At 42.0% G+C, this 16981-nt stretch overlaps 1 protein-coding gene across 4 annotated transcripts in view; it reads right to left on the bottom strand.

Moving 5' to 3' along the window:
* Positions 1-308: 308 nt before the first annotated feature.
* Positions 309-16981, bottom strand: part of col4a2 (collagen, type IV, alpha 2) — a 69192-nt gene continuing 52519 nt past the window's right edge. For 2 of the 4 annotated variants that reach the window (XM_008275528.1, XM_008275527.1), the window contains 42 exons: positions 16769-16903; positions 16629-16673; positions 16422-16538; positions 16252-16320; positions 16091-16126; positions 15937-15990; positions 15805-15840; positions 15654-15695; positions 14842-14919; positions 14684-14728; positions 14497-14544; positions 14366-14401; positions 14226-14270; positions 12897-12960; positions 12306-12419; positions 10132-10281; positions 9969-10040; positions 9633-9784; positions 9482-9554; positions 9213-9319; positions 8855-9038; positions 8403-8450; positions 8053-8127; positions 7863-7961; positions 7526-7747; positions 7282-7443; positions 7028-7198; positions 6795-6938; positions 6242-6367; positions 5965-6146; positions 4475-4538; positions 4293-4367; positions 4079-4186; positions 3852-3959; positions 3698-3769; positions 3046-3171; positions 2792-2908; positions 2502-2663; positions 2026-2124; positions 1784-1930; positions 1579-1695; positions 309-1209 (listed from right to left, as the gene is read on the bottom strand). In XM_008275528.1, the coding sequence (XP_008273750.1) occupies positions 962-1209; positions 1579-1695; positions 1784-1930; positions 2026-2124; positions 2502-2663; positions 2792-2908; positions 3046-3171; positions 3698-3769; positions 3852-3959; positions 4079-4186; positions 4293-4367; positions 4475-4538; positions 5965-6146; positions 6242-6367; positions 6795-6938; positions 7028-7198; positions 7282-7443; positions 7526-7747; positions 7863-7961; positions 8053-8127; positions 8403-8450; positions 8855-9038; positions 9213-9319; positions 9482-9554; positions 9633-9784; positions 9969-10040; positions 10132-10281; positions 12306-12419; positions 12897-12960; positions 14226-14270; positions 14366-14401; positions 14497-14544; positions 14684-14728; positions 14842-14919; positions 15654-15695; positions 15805-15840; positions 15937-15990; positions 16091-16126; positions 16252-16320; positions 16422-16538; positions 16629-16673; positions 16769-16903 (4374 nt within the window). In that variant the 3' untranslated portion in view covers positions 309-961. The remainder of the gene's footprint in view (positions 1210-1578; positions 1696-1783; positions 1931-2025; positions 2125-2501; positions 2664-2791; positions 2909-3045; positions 3172-3697; positions 3770-3851; positions 3960-4078; positions 4187-4292; positions 4368-4474; positions 4539-5964; positions 6147-6241; positions 6368-6794; positions 6939-7027; positions 7199-7281; positions 7444-7525; positions 7748-7862; positions 7962-8052; positions 8128-8402; positions 8451-8854; positions 9039-9212; positions 9320-9481; positions 9555-9632; positions 9785-9968; positions 10041-10131; positions 10282-12305; positions 12420-12896; positions 12961-14225; positions 14271-14365; positions 14402-14496; positions 14545-14683; positions 14729-14841; positions 14920-15653; positions 15696-15804; positions 15841-15936; positions 15991-16090; positions 16127-16251; positions 16321-16421; positions 16539-16628; positions 16674-16768; positions 16904-16981) is intronic. The other 2 variants (XM_008275529.1, XM_008275531.1) reach the window with 2 other exon arrangements.

Raw genomic sequence — 16981 nt, 5'->3', positions numbered from 1 at the left:
TGTGGCCCTCGAGGACCAGGATTGCCCACCCCTGCTGTAGAAGGATGAACGTGGTATTTCAATGTTCAAAGGTTACATCGTCTCGTTGGTCAGAGTTGAAGCTAATATTTCTTCTGGTGGTAATTTTGTGTGTGTGTGTTTCTTGTTTACAGATAGAGTTGGATTACTCCAGTCTGTGTAGTTTTATTGTTCAAACTGTGTCTAAAGCAGGATTCAGAATGAGTGGGGATGATGGTTTTAGAATTTCTAATATGATTAGATAGATTTCTATCAAAGTTTTGGCAAATGTTCAAAAGGAATTGTCTGTTCTGTCTCTGACACACTGAATTTACTTAGGGACAGAATCTCATAACTTGATGGAAAGGCAAAGTTAAAAGCAGGTTTCAGCTGGCATGCACAACCGAATTAGACAATGAGGATGGAAGAGCAAGAAGTGCCAAGGATTGTATCCCAACTGAAGACACTGCTAACACTGACTGCACAAGAAAGGACTGATGAGAGATAGTTTAATGAAAAACAAGCGTGTTCTTTTCAACAGTCACTGAGGTCTGTAGTACTTGGGCGACTTGTCTTTCACTTTTTCTGAAAGAACACTGACTGGTGACGAGATCAAACAGTTTCTGTCTACTCCATCAAAATGTCAGTGACCAGTGAAAGCATTATGACAGGACTGTGAGACAAACTGACACACTGACATACAGCACTGTGCAAGTAAATGGTAATGACCTTAAACATACAGTCAGAGTCATAAAAAACTGTCTTCAGCAGGAAGGAGCCCTACAACAGATGGTATGGCTCCTACAGAAACGTGATCTCAACATCATGGAGTCAGACTGGGATTACACAAAGCAACAGAAGACACTGAGGCAGCTTAAATCCACACAACTGTGAGTTTACCAAAGTGCTGGAATAACCTATCTTCTAAATACCTTCAATAACACTATTCTTCCAGTCTAAAGTATCAGTAAAACCCCTGTAATAAAACTCTACTTGATTTACTGTTCACCTCTGACTTACCAAGATCCTGGTTGTGGGCCTTTTCCTGGCCCTCGAGGTACAGCAGGCTGTAGCCGTCCCACAGTTTGGACATACCCACAGGACACATGGGCGTCTGGTCTGACTGACTGTGCTTCACAAGCAAGTATCCCACGCTGACACTGCGGCCAGGCATACCAGGTAACCCAGGGATACCGGGGTTGCCACGGCGACCTATTGAGGAATGAGGACTTCATTCAACTGTCTAGTGAACCAATTACTGGTTATACAATACATTCATATACTGTACATAATTGATACACTGTGTATTATATGCATGCGGCCTAATATTTTCAAAACCCTGCTAACCCCTCCGCCCCCTGCTACTATAATTCCATAACACTAATTTAGCTTTCTCATCGATCTCTGCTAATAATTTCCACTTCAGTACTTAGTGGTTCATTCACTGCATGAACTTTCACAAAAAATAACAATCAGAAACGTCTTTGTAACTGGTTCCCTACTTAAATCTCCACCTAGTCTAAATCTTTTAATCCAGGCTTATTAACCTAATCCCAAACTGCCCCACAGTGTCAGACACACCTTCCATGCCTTGCAGACCAGGGTGGCCCATTTGTCCCAGCTCTCCGCGGAATCCAGGCGTTCCTGGTATACCACTAATCCCAGGCATGCCTTTATGCCCAATGGGTCCCATGAAGCCTGTACAGTAATAGGATACATGGGTCACTAGGCTGAACATTTTGTGTGGGTATTTTCAACAGCAAATGGCTTGACTAGAGTAACTGACCTCCATCCCCAGGGAGACCTTGTGGCCCTGTTTCACCTCTAACCCCCTTTGGTCCTTGGATGCCCTGAGGCCCAGGAGGTCCCCTCTCTCCTGGAATTCTGGGGGGAATTGGAAAAGGACCTTGCCTGCCTTGTTGCCCACGAACACCTGCAACACGGACGGAGTGTTTAACAGCAAAGACAAAACTAAAAAAAGCACACATATAGTACTAATGGGTGATTTATTATGAGCGCATGTTTAACCTGGGAGTCCTGTGTTTCCTTTCGGACCTACTGGTCCTCTTTCTCCATTTAAACCCATAATGCCAGGAACTCCCATCAATCCTTGCTCTCCTTTCACTCCTGTAAGAAAAAAATCAAATTAAGAATTCGATCATATGGCAGCAGGTGAGCATACGATGAATGAACGTGATTTTATGGGCCTTGACATAATTATTGGTTCCCACCAAGTCTTTTATCGGTACTTGACATGAGTGAAATCTGTAGAAGTGGGAATGAAGGCAATTTGTTCACATTGTGAAACTGTCAAAAAATGTGTCCTGTTAACAGAGTAACCGCAACATCTAGTGTAGAATGTGTATTAACACTGGCACTTTCTTACTGAAACGTCAGGTCTTTTTTACAGTAAATGGTGAATCATAAGACTTGATTTTGGAAACATTTTACTCTGGTACCATGGTACACAAGCTGCTGTCGAACATCAAATAGTTATTCCATACCTTTCTTCCCAGAAACACCGTCAGGCCCCCTGTATCCAAATGAACCCTGATCTCCTTTGAATCCTTTCCTACCCGGGAATCCAGGAAAGCCATTTATTCCCGGTATACCCTTTTCTCCTGGGGGAGCATCTAAACCAGGATATCCTCTGGTGCCAGGGAAACCTGAGAAACAAACCATTTAGGGTTAATAAATATATTTATACTGGACAAAGTACCAACATATACTGGATATTGCTGCTTCACTGCTTCCTACAACAGCGGTTTATTTTTGCTAAACTGAATCTTCTCACCTTGGTATCCTGCAGGCCCAGGAAAGCCAAGCTCTCCACTGGATCCTGGCTTGTCCGGGGTTCCATCTGGTCCACTAGGGCCACGGAACCCTGGTGGTCCTTGGTAACCAGGGTCACCTGTGCACATTAAACATGGGATTGTTTCAAGCTTTAAGAACATTATTTGTTGTTGTGCTGTATTTGTTCTTTCATTGAGAGTCCACCAGATAGCTGTTCTCTAGTCCACTTATTAGTACATAAGGGTAGCGGCTAACCTAGAGGCCCCTGAAAGCCTTTCAAACCCTCTGTGCCCAGAACACCCGGTTGGCTGTTGGGGTCACCGGTCTCTCCCTTCTGTCCTTTAACTCCCGGCTCTCCAGGTGGTCCAACGGTGTCCAGACCTGATGCAAACATGACAAGTAAACACTATCTTACTGAGGTCCATTTTGTCTGAATGCACTCACTGCGGTAAAAGTTCCTGAAAACATAGCAATATGTCATAGCTCAACTGTTTCCAATAAGGTGAAATATGTATGATTAAATAAGTTACAGTGAAAGTAAAAAAGAAGAAGAAATGAGCTGCATTTAGATTTATTTATTTATTTTTAGAATTTAGCACTCAAAAACTCAGCTACTCTGTTGCATCAAAGCTATGTTGGTGTTACTGACCAGATGTAATGAGCAGTGACCAAAGAAACCTCCCAACTGACTCAATTTCAAATGTCCTGTCTGAAGCAATGCTATACATGATGCTACATTTTTATATCTTAGATGAGAAAAGCACATAGAAAAAGGTCGTAGACTGCAAAAATATGTTTTTAGAACCTAATTTCTATTTAAAGTATTAATGGGCTATTAATGCCGATATATTGTAGCATGCTATAATCTAACAGTTTATTTATGAGCTCTTAAAATCTGGTCGCATACCTGGTGTTCCGGGGACACCCTTTTGTCCTTTGAGTCCGTGTAATCCATAAAGGCCCTCCAGACCAGGATAACCTGCACACAATTATATAGCTTAGATGAAATATGACAGAAATAAAAGAAATATCATAGAAAAGTATCATGTAGGTCTTGTTACCTTTGATTCCTTGGAAGCCAGGAAAGCCGGGGTGTCCTTCTCTTCCAGGAGTCCCAGGAAAGCCTTTTTGACCTTGGTTACCAGGAAGGCCCTTCTGCCCATCTAAGCCTATGACATATATAATAATACATGTAAATGCAATGTACCTCTGCTACAATATAGGAGATTTAAAATGACATAGGTCAACTGGACAGCGTGTGATTAGGAAGTGAATGGGAGTGTTTTACCTGGAAATCCCACTGCTCCCTCTTCACCTGATTCTCCCCTTTTCCCTTCGATACCATCAAAACCAGATATGCCCCTGTCACCAGTTGATCCAAATAATCCTTTCTGGCCTGTAAGATGAATATAAAACCTTTAATATCAGAAAATTCCCATTGGCTGGTGCTGAAGAGAACCAGAGAGGGGAAAAAAAATAACCATATGAGCTACAGTTTGTACCTGGGTCTCCTGGAAGTCCAACTTCTCCTCTATGTCCAGGAGATCCTGCAAGGTCTATTTGAAGACCTTTGTCACCTGTAATATTTAGCTTATTAATTAGTGACCAAATATTTTTTATCACAATCGCTTTAAAACTGGTACCTGGATCCTAGTCTGTCTGAAGTTTAAATTTGAGGTTGTACCTTTTAATCCCTTCTTTCCTTTGTCCCCTGATGCACCATAGGCACCAGGACTTCCTTTACCTCCCTGAAAAAGTAACACAACAAATTTTAGAATATGTCACTTTATTGTGAGGTCTTGTGATCTTGTGACCTGGTCTCTCACATACGTACAAAGCCACAGAAAAGCAAAAGCAAAACTGTCATGTAATCTAAATAAGCATACTTAAATCAAAACTCTACCAAATAAGCACGATGCTGTTCATTAGTTTGACCCAAACAAAAGGGATAAGGTAAAACTGAGGAGGTTGGGATACCCTGACTTTTACTTGGATCACTCTAAACCCATTTTAAATTTTTGCAAACAAACAGTGTCTTTATTACACCGTCACTGCTATATAACCTTCTGAACCCCAAACAGACTCGGGGCATTTTATACATCTGTCACATTTTTGATAATTTTTAACTGCAATATAAAGCCCTACACCTCTATAGATAGCACAACAACCACAACGAGAAGTAGACAGAGCTTAAAGATGTTTAAAACCACGAAAAAAGGAAAAATCTAAGGTACCGGATTTTTAGTCTTGTGATACAGCTAAGTCACAAATGTTTTTTTTTTTGTTAGAATGCAGGTTGGAGCTGGTTGGTGTATTTCTTTTTGGCAAATTTTAAATTATAGTAAAAAATATAATGTAGAATAAAGTGATTTTTGTGAAATATCATGATTTTAAGCCTAGATCTGGTAACATAAAATGACATGTCACAGATGAGTAGTTCAAGGATCATCGGAAGGTCAGAAATCTGACTATTCTTTCTGTTGTTGCAGGTTCTTGCTCCGATAAATCATGCAATTTTTACGATTTTCATGTTTTTAAAGACAACATGCCTTTCAAACCCACCAGTAGGTTTGATGGTTTAAACGGTTAAACACCCACTTTTTAAAAAACAAATTTGTAATGTTGGCTTTTTAAAAAAAAAAAAGTTGATTTTTGAATACCTGATGTGCGGTAGTTAGTTAAAAACATTACATATCATTGACTTTTAGGTTTACATTGTGAACTTTTGCTCTCATTTCAGTTCAGTTTTGCTCGTCTCAGGGAACAATCTAGCTTTTTTAGCTGCTAAATGCCCTGATATGTTCACTATGTTCTACCTCTGATTGTTTCTGGTTGCTTTTTGGTGCTGAGCAGGAACAGTCCAGCAGCTATTTAAAACTAAAAACAGCTGCTTGCTGAGAGTGGAAACACAGATAAGAGCAGTAGTGGTTGTGGGCGGAAAAAACAAAACAATGAGCGAAATCATGTTCAGAATCAAACCCAAGTAGAGAAAACACTCATGACCTCTTCAGGGTTATTTACTTACTGACAGCTCCCTCCAGAGCTCAGAGCTACATAGGACATAATAAACATTTTCAAAAGCTTACTAAATAGGCAGAGCATCTCCTTAAGGCCTAATAGTTCGTGTGGGAGTCGACTTAATCACATGAGTTTTCCTAATATGGCTCTGCTCACCTTATGGCCATGAAATCCGTCAAAACCTGTAATTCCTCGATTCCCAGTTATTCCTGGCATTCCTTTGATTCCTGGTAACCCCTGTGCACCTGGATCGCCAAAATAACCTTTCTCATGACTCGGTTCTCCAGGAAGACCGTGACTTCCCCCAGCGCCTGGCACACCGGGGAAACCTTTAGAACCTGCGGAAAACAGTAAGACACGACAATGTGAGGGGCGAGAAGATAGAGGAGGTAAGAAGGAAAAGTGTGACTGATATTAGAATGGAGCTTCCCACCTCTTGGCCCAGTAAAACCTTGATTTCCATCACTGCCGTTGTCTCCCTTGGCTCCCTTCATGGTGACAATCATCTGAATATTAATGTGAGGCGGTTCTCCTGCTGGCCCTCTCAGACCACGATCACCTGGCAGACCATGTCAACAAGGGAGAGAATGAGTTAATGTCATTTTGTGCTTTCCATGTCCACAAGGGTGCACGTGACCTAAATTCATCAAACACTCAAATGCGAGGGTCTCCACTACATGCACGCCAACTGCTAACAAGTGGTGCTTTAAAAAAATGTGTTGTACAAGGAGAAAATGTACAAGAGTAACCACATCCATCCACTTAGACATCAACTTGGAGGTGGTTTGATTTGTGCATGCTTCCTATGGATGGACCCGGACACAGTGGGAAGTCCTGTCTACTGTGCTCGACACACCTCAGTAATATTCTCTAACAAGGTGCCACAGCTCAATCTGTAAGCAGCTGCTATATCACACATGTCATCAATGTGGAAAGTATGACTTAACACAGCAGTGACAATAATGGTCTTCTGTGGGCAGTCTCACCTTTCTCTCCACTTGGGCCTGTCAGTCCTTTTGGGCCAACTTGTCCTGGCACTCCAGTTTCTCCCTTCACTCCGCCAAAGCCCCGCACGCCTAGGTCACCCCTGACTCCCTCAAAACCTGACATGCCAGAAGACCCTTTGTATCCTGAAAAGGAAAAAGTCCCATTATATACATTATTTGATGCTTGATTATACTCTGTGTTATATTGGCAGTAAATTATCAGAGGAACAAACCTTTCATTCCTGGAAGTCCTGGACGTCCACCTGCACCTGTCCGTCCTGGGTCACCAGGTGAGCCGTACTCTCCAGAGGCGCCAAGATCACCATATGAACCTGGGGTCCCTTTCAAGCCTATTGGACCTGGAGGACCCGGGTCTCCTTCAGTTCCTCTCTCTCCAGTGAGACCTGGTGAGCAGGATGATGTACCTCCATGTTAGACATTAATGAGAACATTTCTCAAGATGTGTCTGTGTGTATGTTTTTCTCACCTGGCTGTCCCGTTGTACCACGAGGCCCAGGTACACCTGTTCTCCCAGGATCACCAGGGAAGCCATATTTGCCTGCTGGCCCAGGCCTTCCTTCCTCCCCCTGCAGGCCTGAAGGGCCACCCTCACCCTTAGAGCCAATCATACCAGGCATGCCAGACATTCCTGGGCAAGTAGATGATTATGAACAACAGATCATACTTCTCAAATTTGTTTCATTAAGTGATGAGGTGATGACCTATCTAACCTGGATAGCCTTGATTGCCCTGATCTCCAGTATGGCCTTTATATCCCTGAAGCCCAGCCAGCCCTGGATCACCAGGCGGTCCAGGTGATGCGCCCAAGATTTCTCCGTGAGCACCCTTGTCACCCTGTTGCCCGTAGCGACCAGGCACACCAGGCAAACCAGGGAGTCCGACTGAACCTTTGGTGCCAGGAACCCCCAGGTCTCCGCGGGAACCTGAAAAACCTGTATGAAACAACCAATAAAAGAAAAAGTAGGTCAAAGACAATATTCATATCTAAGATCAGACACGATCAGTTATCTGACTATTGCACAGTCAGTGTTTTCAGTCACTCCTCACCTGGTGGTCCAGGAGAGCCACCTATTCCTCGATCTCCTTGTTCTCCTTTGTCACCATTTATTCCAAAAAAACCTGGTGATCCTTTTTGGCCAGAAGGACCTGGTGGAACAAAAAATATAATAGGGCCTCAAAACACCTCAAAAATGTTACCCCGTAGAATGCATTTAGCACTATATTCTTGTTATGTTACCTTGGAATCCTGGTAGACCAGAAGGACCTGGAGGTCCAGGCAGCCCAGGAGGTCCTGGAATAGGCTCACAAGGTCCTGAGAAGTAAATGACGGAAACACAAACTTTAGGGCAACATCATGGTTGAAGGGACTGTTTCTAAACTACTTTGGTGCAAGTGACTTTTAACTGCTGCCCAGCGTGAACAGGGTTTTCAGAAACATGGCATTATCATTACATTAGCTGGTGTCTCAATACACTAAATCTAAAAACAGTTCAAAAACTCTCATGCACTTCAGTCAAATAATGCAGAAGCAAAGCCAAACGGAGGTGTTATAAAGGGAGCAATAAGGTGACATGTTATTATACCAGCTACCTGTTACATCCACCTGTCCTTCATCTCCTCTCGGACTACAGCCGCCTTTCAGTTGCAAATGAGAGAGAATGAAAGAGAGAGGCATTCGGAACAAGAGTTACTCAAAAGCACAAGCATGATCTCAAACAAGCTCAGCTGCAGCTGGTTTGAGGGATGCAGCCCCTGCATCGATGAGACAGCAGGAGGCGAAGAAAGAAAAGTAAATAAAACGGCAAAATCTACTCATCATGCTTTTTCCTTTTTTAAACACAAGCCATTAATCTTCATTCCTGTTCTTATTGCTTTGCATTAAATCACAAAAGAGAGTATTTTAGAGAGGCGAGGTAAAAGGAAATACTCAGAAGAGTGAAAACAGACAAAATTCCTGGAAGGAGATAAAGCTTTGAAGGAGAAATTCTAAAAATGAGAATGAATAAAAGCAGTGACGGAGGCAGTCAGCTGCCTCTCACCTGGACTGCCGGGTGTTCCTGGAACTCCATGAAAGCCGTCGATGCCACTGTCACCAGGTAAACCCCGCTGACCTTTGAAGCCCCCAAGATCTGAACCTTGTTCACCCCTCAGCCCTGCTGCACCGGGTCGACCAGGGTAACCGGGTCGACCTCTGTCTCCATGTTGTCCCCAGGGCCCTTCTCCCTGTTTATATGAACCATCACAATCATTATACTGCAGCATTCACTGGTTACTATTCTTGAGAGGTGAGGAAAGGAAGACAAGGAGAAATCGTAACGCACAAAGTAGATGAAATGAACAGAAGTAAGTAATGACAAAACATGAAACTGTCTTTATGCTGAGAGCTAATGGACTCACTGAAGGACCCCGGTTGCCAGGGCGACCAGGTAGACCATTTTGGCCTGGAGCACCCGGTGCTCCTACACCACCATCTCTTCCGGGATCACCTGAATCACCCTGAGATCCTGCGGGGATCACAAACATGACATGCACACAATGATGGATCAGCAAATACATAACCACATAGCATCAAACACACACACACACACACACACGGCAGAGGCTACGTTTTTTCCACTTGAACCTCGTGCTGCTCAGAAACGAGATGAAATAATATCACACTGCACCTTTCTGCTTGGCAACATTCGTGTCCCCTTTTTGGCCCTTCGGGCCTGGCACACCACTGAGCCCAGCAGGTCCCTATAACACAACACAGACCAATGTGAGGCAGATTTGATGAGGATGATTGATGATTTGTTGATGTTGTGATTTCCTTACAGGGAACCCATCTTGTCCGGGACGACCCGGCTCTCCTAAATCACCCTCCTGACCAAACTCTCCAGTCATCCCAGCATCACCGGGCTCTCCAGCAGGGCCGGGTAAACCACGTGGGGAATTCATAACGGTGCATAGACATTCACCGTGATCTCCTAAACACACAAAACATCACAGCCACAGGTCAGCAAGATGAACATTAGTAAACATTTTACAAAAGTGGACCGATTACAAGCAGCAGGGAAAATGTAAATGTAGCCTACAGGTTTCTGTGTTAATAACCATGGATTCATATGATATCAATAACTATTGGCAACATGAACAGCAGGCCGAAAGCACCTTTTATTCCTTTGAATCCTGCATTTCCAGGCCTCCCTCTCCCTCCCGGAGCTCCTTTGAAGTACTCTTCCCCTAGAGACAAATAGAAGCACATTAAGCAGGCATCTTAGAGACAAAAGGAGATGACACGGAAACTATTCTTTTCACTCAGTCATTCACTCACATGTTCCTTTGGGTCCAGGAGGGCCTCTTTCTCCCGGGCGCCCGTCCATTCCTGGGGGTCCTACAGTGACAGCAGGGCGTCCTTGTTCTCCTTGTTGGCCCTTCTCTCCTCGGTCTCCCTTAAATCCAAATGGTCCGAAAAAATCCCACACTGACAGACACACAGGGGAATTATTTTAATTTATTTATTTTCTTTTTTGGCTTTTGCCTCTGTTTATCAGAGCAGTGGAGAGAGACAGGAAAGGGGGGGGAGCAGAGTGGGGAAAGACCTGCAGCAAATGGCCGTGGTCGGGAGTTGATCTGACGACCGCTGCGTCGGGGACTATAGCCCCTGTCACCATCTTATCCGGTTGAGCTGCTGAGGCGTCCACAAATTTTAAAAGATTGTCACTGCTATGATATCAAGAAGTCACAAGAAGTGCATCAGAGCTTTTTTTTTTGTTTGCACCTTGACCTTGTTACATGTATAGTGTTTTAAAGTGTAAAATAATCTAAAATTATCGCAATTTATAAAGACTTTGTGAAGTTACAAAGGGAAAGGTCAGACTGAGATAAGACTAGCTGGTGTTTTGTGTGTAAAAATCTGGGAAAAAGTTGAAATACCACATTATTGACTGGCGAGCTCACACTTCAAACTAAACGTAAGGAAGCCAGTCAGTTTACATGCATTTCACAGTGAGGACTCCTCATCCTGACATTTCAATTTCTGATGAACGTATCAGACCTGTGACAAATGCTAAATATCAAGTCATTATAACTGACACAAACCTGTCTATCAAAAAACAAGTCAGCAGGGTTGTCAGTAATACAAAATTCAATCTGAGCACACACTCTGCTCTCTAACTTTCCGTCTGCTCACAGGCAGGTCTGACTACACTCAAGCCTGTGTACTCACTGTATGAACCAGCCCTTAAAGTATTCGATAAAAAGCTAAGAGATCAATATCACTTCAATATCTTAAAAAAAATATTCAATTTCCTCAATTTTGACAGTTTTTTGTTTTACTTTGATGCATGCCACCACCTAAGGTTTAAAATTATTCATGTACTTGCAGTCTCTGCTCTTATAGGACGTTTGGCTTGTACAGGCTCGAGAGCATCTGATAGAGGTTGGTGCCAACTGCAGTTCAGAAAGGCAGCATTTGGTCAATCTTCTTTTTCGGTTAAAGCAGTTTGGAAGTTGAATTCCATACTCACACGTATTAGAGACTCGGGAAGCTTTGCATGTAGCCTCAAGTCAGCACCAATAGCTGCTTGTATTTATTATACTAACTAAATTGTGTTGTGGTGAGTAGGGTACTTATTCTTCCTAGTTTTTGTCAACCTGCCCGGGAACAATACTGTATGTCCCTGCAAAACCCAACAATAATACGAAATGAAATAAATATTGAAGGAGAGGTCAGTGAAGCTGGGTTATGTGAGCTGTAGCCCAAATCTAAAAAGGTTTGTGCTGCAAATTTGAGTTGATTCAAGCGTGATTTTACAGTATAATGAGATCCACTTCACACATGACCGATCACATTCTTCAAACACACATAACTGCATGCACAGACATGTACGAGTTACCAGCTTTAGCAAACGCTCATCATTTATGATGCTATAGAAAAATAGGTCAAGTAAAGCGTTATGGCTTCATCATCTAATCTGTCTTGTCTCTTAGAATAGAATAGAATAGAACTTTATTGACCCCTTTGGTGCAAACCTCAGGGAAATTGTTGTTATTGATCCCTTCTCTGTTTGTGTGAACTGAACACTTTATTGTATGTTTTGTTTGTCCTCCACTCAGATCTTCTTTTTGACCCAAAGGATTTGTTTGTGGTTGGCGTCCACTTATATTGACCAGTTACCTTATATCATATATTAAACACGCCGGTTAATGTCGTTATGTTTCTTTTTAGATTTTCTGATGTGTTACTACATACATATACACTACAATTCTGTCTGACCTGGAGGAGAGACTATGTGGAGGGTGCAACATGTTGTGTAGACTGTCAATCCATATTAGACAAATGTGCGATTTTGTGACATATTAATGAAACAGATATCAAATTATACGTTGATGAAAGTTCTCATGATGAAACAACAACCCGTCTGTGAGTGCAGCAGCCCAGTGACGAAATCTATTAAATTCTGTGCATTAATTATTTTATTTTTTTTATTGCTTCACTGTACAAACCTTGTTGCTGTGATTCAGAGGCAGGACGTCCTGGTGGTCCGGGGAAGCCTTGGTCTCCTACTGGACCCCTCTCTCCCACTGGACCCTGCTCACCAGGGGGACCAGGGGGACCCGCTTATAAAGTCAAAGCAAACAGAGGAAACATTTACTAGCATGTGTACAACAGGTAGCATCAAGCAGCTCCAGATGTTTCTCGCTCAAACATCTTCGACACAGACTTGTAACTGTTTTTATCAATTCAACAAGAGATTCTAACTGTTGTACATTAATTTACATAAACTGTGAAAAGAAGACTGATTGTTGTGTGTGTTTAATGCTCCAAGAAGACAAATACATTTGATTCCCTTCATCCTCAAGTATTAACCGAGGGCCTGTCCCACATAAAATGCACATTTTTCCTAAACATTTTGTTTCATGATGACTTTCTGCAGCATGTGCAATCTAATAATGTCCATCATTTATAAACAGGGTTTCACTTCATGTCAGTGTGAACTTTGCAAACCATATCGTCAGCTTCATTTGAAAGTCAAAACTCTTTCTGTTTTCTTTTGACTCTTTATTTGACTGTACTTCTGCTATTAATAAACTTACCAGCTGAAGACCAGGGCCAGAGGGATCCGGATGAAATCAGCTCTCCTGCCTCACCCCTGACTCCCTGAAATACAAGCGTCACGTCAGTCATTCAGTGTTTCGTGACTTCAGTTGTATCAGCACATACATCAGACGTGTTGCAACTTTCCACTTGATGTAATCTGAATGTTCTTGATCTTGTTTCCTCTTTTCTTACAGATGATAATATGAACAAACCGGTGCTGATGATGGAGCACTAAGCTGCCTCCTTCTTGTCGAGTGGCTTTCCTTTTTTTTTACCTTTATGCATTATTTATTCATTATAACATGAAGCTGCTTTGCTCATTAATTTTTAAACATGCATTGCTGTCTGATTCTTTTCTGATACATGTCTATTGCTTTGTATTCAGTGTATTAGCCTTTTATTGGTTTTGAGGGGAGTACATTTTGTTCTAGAGTTGGAATGCAGTAAAATTGACTTGACCTGATTTACTCAGAATAAGTGACGATGTAAAACCAGTTTGATCACTCCATTCTGATTTCATGTTGGGACACTAAACCTGTTTCAAATTTACTTTACTAGAGCAGAATGGTTTTCTTTTTCTTTTTTTTTGACGAGACATCAAATTCTAGGAAAAGTCCAAAAATATACAGTTTCCTCGTTTCATTTCCTCATACGAGCTTTAAGGACAATTGTATTTGAAACAGTCTCAAGCTATGTAATGTTTATGCTGTGTATGCAAGTCTGCTTGTCTTGTGCATCATTTCATCCACATTTCCAATAAATTCAGTCCGACGTATTTTCCATCTTTGGGAACTTTTGGTTCTCCACTAGAATTTAAAAACAAGCTCTGTAGTCTGAAAAATGTTTGGCTGCACAGCATCAATCTACCACAACTGGCCCGATGGTGGTTCCATTTCAGATTCAGATTACAGTGAATATGAATGCTTCTCTGGCGGGATCAGCCATCCTGCTGTTTCACTCTTAACCGCTCCAGCTCTTGATTTTCAACTTTATATTCAAAAACTTGAATGAAACTGATCTTTCATCTAAGTTATTTGATCTGTACTTCAAATACCAATATTTTAAATGAATTGTGTATTATTTTATTTCTTGCAAATTTCTCCAATTAACATGTTCTCCCCAAACATTTTTTTTTTTAACAAAACAGCAGAAAATGGAGAGAACATGAACCTCCAATTTCTACATCACAACAGTACTTGAATAAGTGTACTTTAAGTTGTTTAATAACGATTACAAAGTAGTAAATTTGAGAGCACACTTTTTATCGGCCCTTTAGAATAAAGTTTAGAAGCTAAATCAGGTCGTCCAGTCAGCTGTATTCTCACCTTAAGACCATCTCTGCCTTTTGGTCCTGTTTCACCAGGATCCCCCTGAAACAAAGTTGATCAAAGTTATAAAGTGACTTTTAATTTTAATTCAAGGACACAACGACGACACAATGTCTCCTCCTTTCACACAAACTCACTTTTGGTCCAGGACTCCCGTCTGCACCAGATGTTCCCTAGAATAGAATCCAAACCAGCACATGAAATGAATTTAGCACATTAATAGAGGACAGTGTTTGGCTGAAAAATACAGAAAGGTTCTGAAACGCACCCGTGGTCCAGGGAATCCCATCACACCAGTTTCTCCTCTGTTGTCTGCCTGAAATAAACCAAAAGAAAACATCAGCAGAAGAAGTAACAAGCTGAGATCTGCATATATCTGCCTGCACTTGTGGGGATATGTGAGACAAAAAAAAAGCATAATTTGCAGATGCATATATGTCTGTGTGATTACATACCTGATCTCCTCTTTCTCCTTTCAGACCTTTTTCTCCAGGAGGCCCCTGGAAATAAAAAAAAGTACAACACTTCATGATACATGTGTCTGTGGTTGTAATACTTCCATTAATGTTTCTTTAAATATCATCAGAGCAGGTAAATGAACAAAAATGAGCACTTGTTGCTGATGTCCAGAGGGAGGCAGAGAGTGCGGATGAGTAGAGTTTCCTGGTGGCCCCTGAGGTCCGGTGTCTCCCTGTGGTGGAAGCAGGAATTACAACATCAGCCATCTCAGACAAACAAATCACCATCAAGTACTCACATACTTTACTAAAGCTAAATAAAAAAGTATCTAAGTAAGTAGCTATGCTTTAAAAATGCTGCTCTCTGTGACATACTAAAACTATGAAACTACTAGATGGTAAATACTGATTCATGGAGACAAAGGAAGCACTTTACTGTATGATTGATGGTCAGGTAGTTTACTCGGTTTGAATTCAAAGATAGATCTACCACACAAATATACTGTATTTTTCATCTCTATTCTTTGATTTATTTCTTTTTTTATTTTGAAAAATCTTTCATGAAACTGCTGGCAGCTCGTCTGGGACAAAGAGCCACAATGTGACACTGAACGCATTTAAACTGGAAAGGTTTGTAGTTAGTTGCTAAAGCTGTCAAATAAATGTAGTAGGAACATAACGTAAAATACTTTCCTCAGAAATCTAGTGGTATTGACTTTGTATTAAAGGGAAATACTCAATGCAAATATCTCAAACCTTTACTTAAGTACAATACTTGAGTAAATGCACTTTAGTTACTTTACAGCACTGCAAGACAGAGGCAGACCTCAAACTGAGCTGAATCTGATGTTTTGTGAGTTAAATGAATTTAGGATTTTATTGTGCAACAACAAAAAATTGTTTGCTTTACAGTCATGCAAGTAGACATGATTGATGCATTTAGTGTTTGACAAATGTGGTCACTCACTTGGTCTCCTTTGACTCCTTTGAACACTTTGGTCATGGTGCCCTGCACAGAAACAAAAAGCATTCATAGATTCAGCAGTGCAGCAGTATTTACACAGGAACACATCAAGTTTATATCAGATTAGATGAGACATGGACTATTGCTGCCTTACCTTTGGTCCTGGGGGACCTGGAGGCCCTGGTGGACCCTGGCAGAAGAAACAAAAATGTTGCTCACAAGCACTGTGCATAACAATAAATTAGGTCTCAGGAACTTTAATGTGATCCCGAAATGAATCACTTACCTTCGGTCCTGGTATGCCTGCAGTACCTGGCCATCCTGGGTTTCCTTGAGGCCCCTGAAAAAAAACAACAGTTGGAAAATTATTGTAGTTGCCAAGGTTTCGGCTTTTTAACTGTTTTTTAATTTTTTAATTTTTATTTTAAAAGTTGTCTTACAAATATTCCGTCGAGTCCTGGTGCGCCTAGATCTCCCTGAGAAGAGATGTTTAAAGATTCATGAAGTTACTAAGGTCTACAGTGCATGCCTTCCCGGATATAAATGTAAGGAGCTATTTTGTAACAAACAAGCATGCTTGACATGAACTCCTCTTCCTCACCCTGAAAGGCATCATGTACACACTGAGCTCCAGAGTCTCTCCCTTCTGGCCCTTCCGGCCTGGTTGTCCCTGAGAGGCGAAAACAAAAACACAGAGAGTAACAGTCACCTAAAGGAAATCAGTCTCTTTGTATTTTAAAGTCACAACTGAGCAGGTTCCGAGTCACACACAGGAAAACCAGGACTGCCGTCAAAGCCGGGGGCTCCTGGTGAGCCTGATTCTCCATTAGTCCCGTTGCAGCCGTCAGCACCAGGCTTCCCTCTGGGCCCGGCTTGTCCTGGGTGGCCCTGCAGAGAGAATGACACGAGCAGAATTGATATTCTGTCAGCACACAGTCACCTCCTAATGAATCTAACCACACTGATGGGTGAACTTACAGGAATACCGTCATTTCCAGAGAAGCCGGGTACACCGGTCATTCCCTGTGGAGCAACGAGAATCACACATTAACCAAAAGAGTTGGCACTGTAATATTCTTTAAAACTATTTCTTAAAAAAAAGAGAGGGAATACTTTACCACATTTCCTTTAGGCCCTATGATGCCACCATGACCACGATCACCTTTCTGTCCCTTCGGTCCTTGGATGCCTAAATCCCCCGGTCTCCCTGAAGGCCCCTGTGGGCCCTGCGGACCAAGAGGCCCGGGTTGGCCCTGAGATTAGAGAGGAAGAAAAAGAATAGTTGATCAACTTTAATTCATGGATGCAACACCACAAAATAAACTACATGA

The sequence above is a fragment of the Stegastes partitus genome, unplaced genomic scaffold (genome assembly GCF_000690725.1).
Source record: "Stegastes partitus isolate 25-593 unplaced genomic scaffold, Stegastes_partitus-1.0.2 Scaffold55, whole genome shotgun sequence".
NCBI classification, from domain to species: Eukaryota; Metazoa; Chordata; class Actinopteri; family Pomacentridae; genus Stegastes; species Stegastes partitus.
The sequence above is the reverse complement of the archived record's forward strand: the minus strand, read 5'-3'. Positions and strand labels throughout refer to the sequence as shown.